The sequence below is a fragment of the Vanellus vanellus genome (genome assembly GCF_965231255.1).
Source record: "Vanellus vanellus genome assembly, chromosome: 3".
NCBI classification, from domain to species: Eukaryota; Metazoa; Chordata; class Aves; order Charadriiformes; family Charadriidae; genus Vanellus; species Vanellus vanellus.
The window spans coordinates 113212487-113216445 of record NC_138907.1 but is presented as its reverse complement, the minus strand read 5'-3'; the positions used below and the strand labels follow the sequence as shown (position 1 = coordinate 113216445).

The window sequence follows — 3959 nt, the reverse complement described above, 5'->3', positions numbered from 1 at the left end:
GTTTAGAGGTTGCTTTGAATTCTCTTACTTGATGGGGGCATATAACGCAGGACATGTTAATGGGGTTGGGGAAGAGGGCAGTGGGTCTGGCACAGGGCTGGGACATGGGGATGCAGAGGAGGTGTGCCTGGAGGAGAGCAATGCGGGGTGTGAGGAGTAGTGCTGGGAAAGGGCTTCAGCCTGGGGGAGCTGAGGGTTGATTTCCATGTCAGGAGACCTGCAGAATGCACAGTGTTCCTGGGGAGCAGCTGCCCATCTCCACACACCCGCCCGGCCCCTAACCACCACCACTGCTCCCCTCTCCCAGCAAGACAGGGTTCTTCCCACCAGCAGGCACATAGCTCTTTGCCAGGGGCCAGGGGCAAAAAAGGTGCCAGGAGAGAGCACAGAGCCCATCCCATGGCTCTGTGCCCCTGCGGCCGCTGTTCCTGTGGGGTGGATGCCACAGCCCCATTGCTTGAACACACCCCAGGAACAGAGTCCTATGGATCTGCATGGGGGTCCCGGGCATGAGGTGCCTGGGGATGGGTCATGGCTCGTGCTGCTGTGTTTCATCTGGGCAAGGGGCTGCTCAGCACAAAAGGGAACAAATAAGGACAGCTACTCCAGCCCTTTAATCATTTGGGATTCTACTTTTAACGTATGTAAATACATCTGTGTGCCAGTTGTCCCCTCCCCTTTGAGCTGGCATAACTCCTAGTTTCAATGGATTTCTCTGGTAGAGACCAGACCCATATATTGCATTCGTTATGCGAGCCAAGTTAATGCTCACGTAGATGGCACTTGCATTTGGAAAGGATAGTAGCTACACACTGGTGTTGATTAATATGCTGATTAAAGAATAAGATACTGATTAGTGCCTACCACCTCTGCAAACTAACATTTACAAAACCATGCAGTTATTGTAGGGGTGGGATATGCTTTTAAAAAAAAATAAAACCCAACCTAGTAACATGTTTACCATATTTTTACCATAAATCAATTGGAGATGATACTATTTTTATTGAAACTTTCTCTACACTTACTTTCAAAAAGTTAAAGTTGCTTTTTTAGAAGTACTCAGTTTAACTCCCCTACAAACTTCTCTTGCTTTAATAACGAATTAAAAATACTATGAGTTAACTTAGCAGTTTTAAAAAGTACTTGATTATAAATCCTTCCTGAAAGATCCCTGCATTTATAAATTGCTATATTGTAATTAAAAGCTAAAGCAAAGATTTTTTTAATTTGCTCCTTAAAATACATTGATTCTGTTCTACATCTCTGCCCCAAAAACAGTTTCATGTCCCATTGAAAATTATATTTTTTTTTCTGGAAAGAGGAACAGATATCTATCCAAAAAGTTGGACCCAAATTACATTATACAAAAATTAAACCACTCATTGATTCTAATATTCTGCACTCTAATATTCTGAGTATATGCTCATACTTGCAGTATCTCTAGGCTGAAACTTCTCATAACATTTTGCTGTAAATCTGAATCTAATAGGAGTGAGAGGCTGCTTTCATTTTTTAAGGAGCAGTTCTCTGAGCTGCAAAGGCATTGAAGACAGCCTGGGAGACACAATCTGTGCGATGCTGCTCTTTATTGTCACAGGTACAGAGTTCTGATGTGGCAATGCTGCACATTCAGGTCATCAAACATTTACCGATCAGGAAGGACTCTTCAGTCTCTAAAATGGTTACAGATGGTTTTTGTCGGAATGCACTCATTATAAGCAGTCTGATCTCAATAGAGTCCTACTATTTTATTCGGGGTAATAACGGTAATGTCTTACCGACTGTTGATGGAGATACCATGGGGTTAATTTATATTCGCGTTGGAAAAGCAAAGCAGTGCTCCCTCCCAACTCTGACAGATCCTGCGGGTCCTTCTTTTCAATAGTTGATTGTCAGGTTGTCCCGATCCATAGCTTAGCGCTGACAACAGCTCACAGTTCATTTGCAGCTTTGAAGCCTGGTCCTATAGTGTTTCTCTTCTGACAGGAGATGAATAAAGGTGTCACTGTGGGAGACTTTTAGCCGGCTGCTATGAAAAGGACCCTCCTTGCCTTCCCTCGCAAGATCCTCTAGTTCACTTTTGGAGCTTGCGGCTTTCCCCTCGGCTGAGTTTAGCTCCATCAGCTCCAATTCATGCTTGGCAGCTGTTTCTAAAACTCTCTGTTTGTTATAATACCTGACAAAGTTGTTAATGATGGGATGGATGGGAAGGGCGATTGCTATCACCCCGCAAAGAAAACTGATGGCAGCATTCAGTTTTCCTAGTGTTGTTTTAGGGTATATGTCTCCATATCCAACTGTGGTCATGGTAATGATTGCCCACCAAAATGACTGAGGGATGCTTTTAAATAAAGTTTCGGGGTGACTTTGCTCCATGGTGTAACCCAGGGCAGAAAAGACAAAGATTCCAACGGCTAAATACATGAGGAGCAGCCCGAGCTCCTTAAAACTGCGTTTCAGGGCATAAGTTAGAGTCTGGAGCCCCGAGGAGTGCCGTGCAAGCTTGAAAATCCTCGCGATCCTCATGATGCGCAGGGCCTGGACAGCCTGCTGGACGTTGCTCAGCTCCATGAGCTTGGCTCCCAAGTGGGTCAAGGTCAGGCTGACATAGAAAGGAAGTATTGCTAGCACATCCACAATGTTCATGAAAGACAGGGCAAAGTGGAGTTTGTTGGGAGAGGAGATAAGCCTCAGCACGTACTCCATGGTGAACCAGCCTATACAGGCTGTCTCTATGCTGTCCAGGGTCGGGTGCTCCATACGGTTCCCCTCCGCGTCTACGACCTGCAGGTCTGGGATAGTCCCCACACACATCACGACGGAGGAGATCAAAATAAACAGAAAGGACAGAACAGCGGTCACCCGAGCTGGGTAGGACGATTCTGGCTTCTCCAGAAATTTCCAGATGTATTTTTGGCACCTTTTCCAGCGACTTTCCGAGGCATCTACTCCCAAGTCATCCAGAATCAGTTGCACCCTTCGAGCTATTTCTTCCAGTTCCTCCTTTTTTTCACTTAGATGTGTTTTGCAGCAGTCATCCAAAAATTTCAGATCTACTTTCCAAAATTCCATTTCATTCTTGAAACAGATGGGGCATATTCCTTTCTTCATGTGAATTTCCCCAAAGTAGTACACGTCAATAATACATTTGAAAGCATCTGGATCTCTGTCAAAGTAAAACTCTCTCTTTCCAGGATCATAGTCATCACAGAGGGAGAATATGCTATCGTATCCCCCCGATAAACAGTTGATCAGCTCTGCCAGCCGTGTTTCTGGGTATTGATTCAGGTTATCTCCGTAAAACACCTGCCTTACCCCACCGACATTGACTACAATCTCCGTTTCTTCATTTTTTTCTGGTCCGTCGGTGTCCACATCTGGAAACCTAGAGTCACCTGCCATTTTAATTGTATGGGATTTTACTTGATTTTTTAGCCTGTTGTTTGGTTTCAAAGCTTCGTGGGTTTAATTTCTCATGAAAGCAAATCAGCACCGAGTCAGCTCTAACACAAATGGTACCAAACTGCCCCGGAGTCGTGGTGGGAAAGGTTACAGAGATAAACCTGCGGTCAGGAAAGCCTCGTGAGGTATGCAACAAGCTGCAGGGAAAAGACAAGTCATCGGGCTGCTGTGCCTGCAAGCAGGATGTTAGAAAGCTCCAGCAGATTTGAAAGAGAAGAAACCATTTAATAAAACTCACCCCTCTGCTCAGTGCTCGAGAGTCTTTTCAGGTCCCATTCTCTCTCTCTAAAAGTGATATTTACTCACAGGTTGGAAGTCACGGCAGAGAAATAAATCCTGTGCTCTGATTAATGCAACGTGCAGTGAGTGACAGTTCTCAGAGAGACAGTCAGCAGGGTGAGCCCACAGAAAACTGTTGCGGTTTCTCTCTTCGATTCCACAGATTTCCCTAGAAAGCTGCTTTTGAATTTTGTTTCTCTTTCCGTTTTCTTTCTACT

General features: G+C 45.0%; 1 protein-coding gene across 1 annotated transcript; it reads right to left on the bottom strand.

Annotated features, from left to right (window-relative positions):
• Positions 1-1712: 1712 nt before the first annotated feature.
• KCNF1 (potassium voltage-gated channel modifier subfamily F member 1) lies at positions 1713-3402 on the bottom strand (the record flags this gene model as incomplete). The annotated part of the gene is made up of 1 exon (XM_082480576.1): positions 1713-3402. The coding sequence occupies one exon, from the start codon at positions 3400-3402 to the stop codon at positions 1939-1941; it is 1464 nt and encodes a 487-aa protein (XP_082336702.1). The 3' UTR covers positions 1713-1938.
• Positions 3403-3959: the final 557 nt, after the last annotated feature.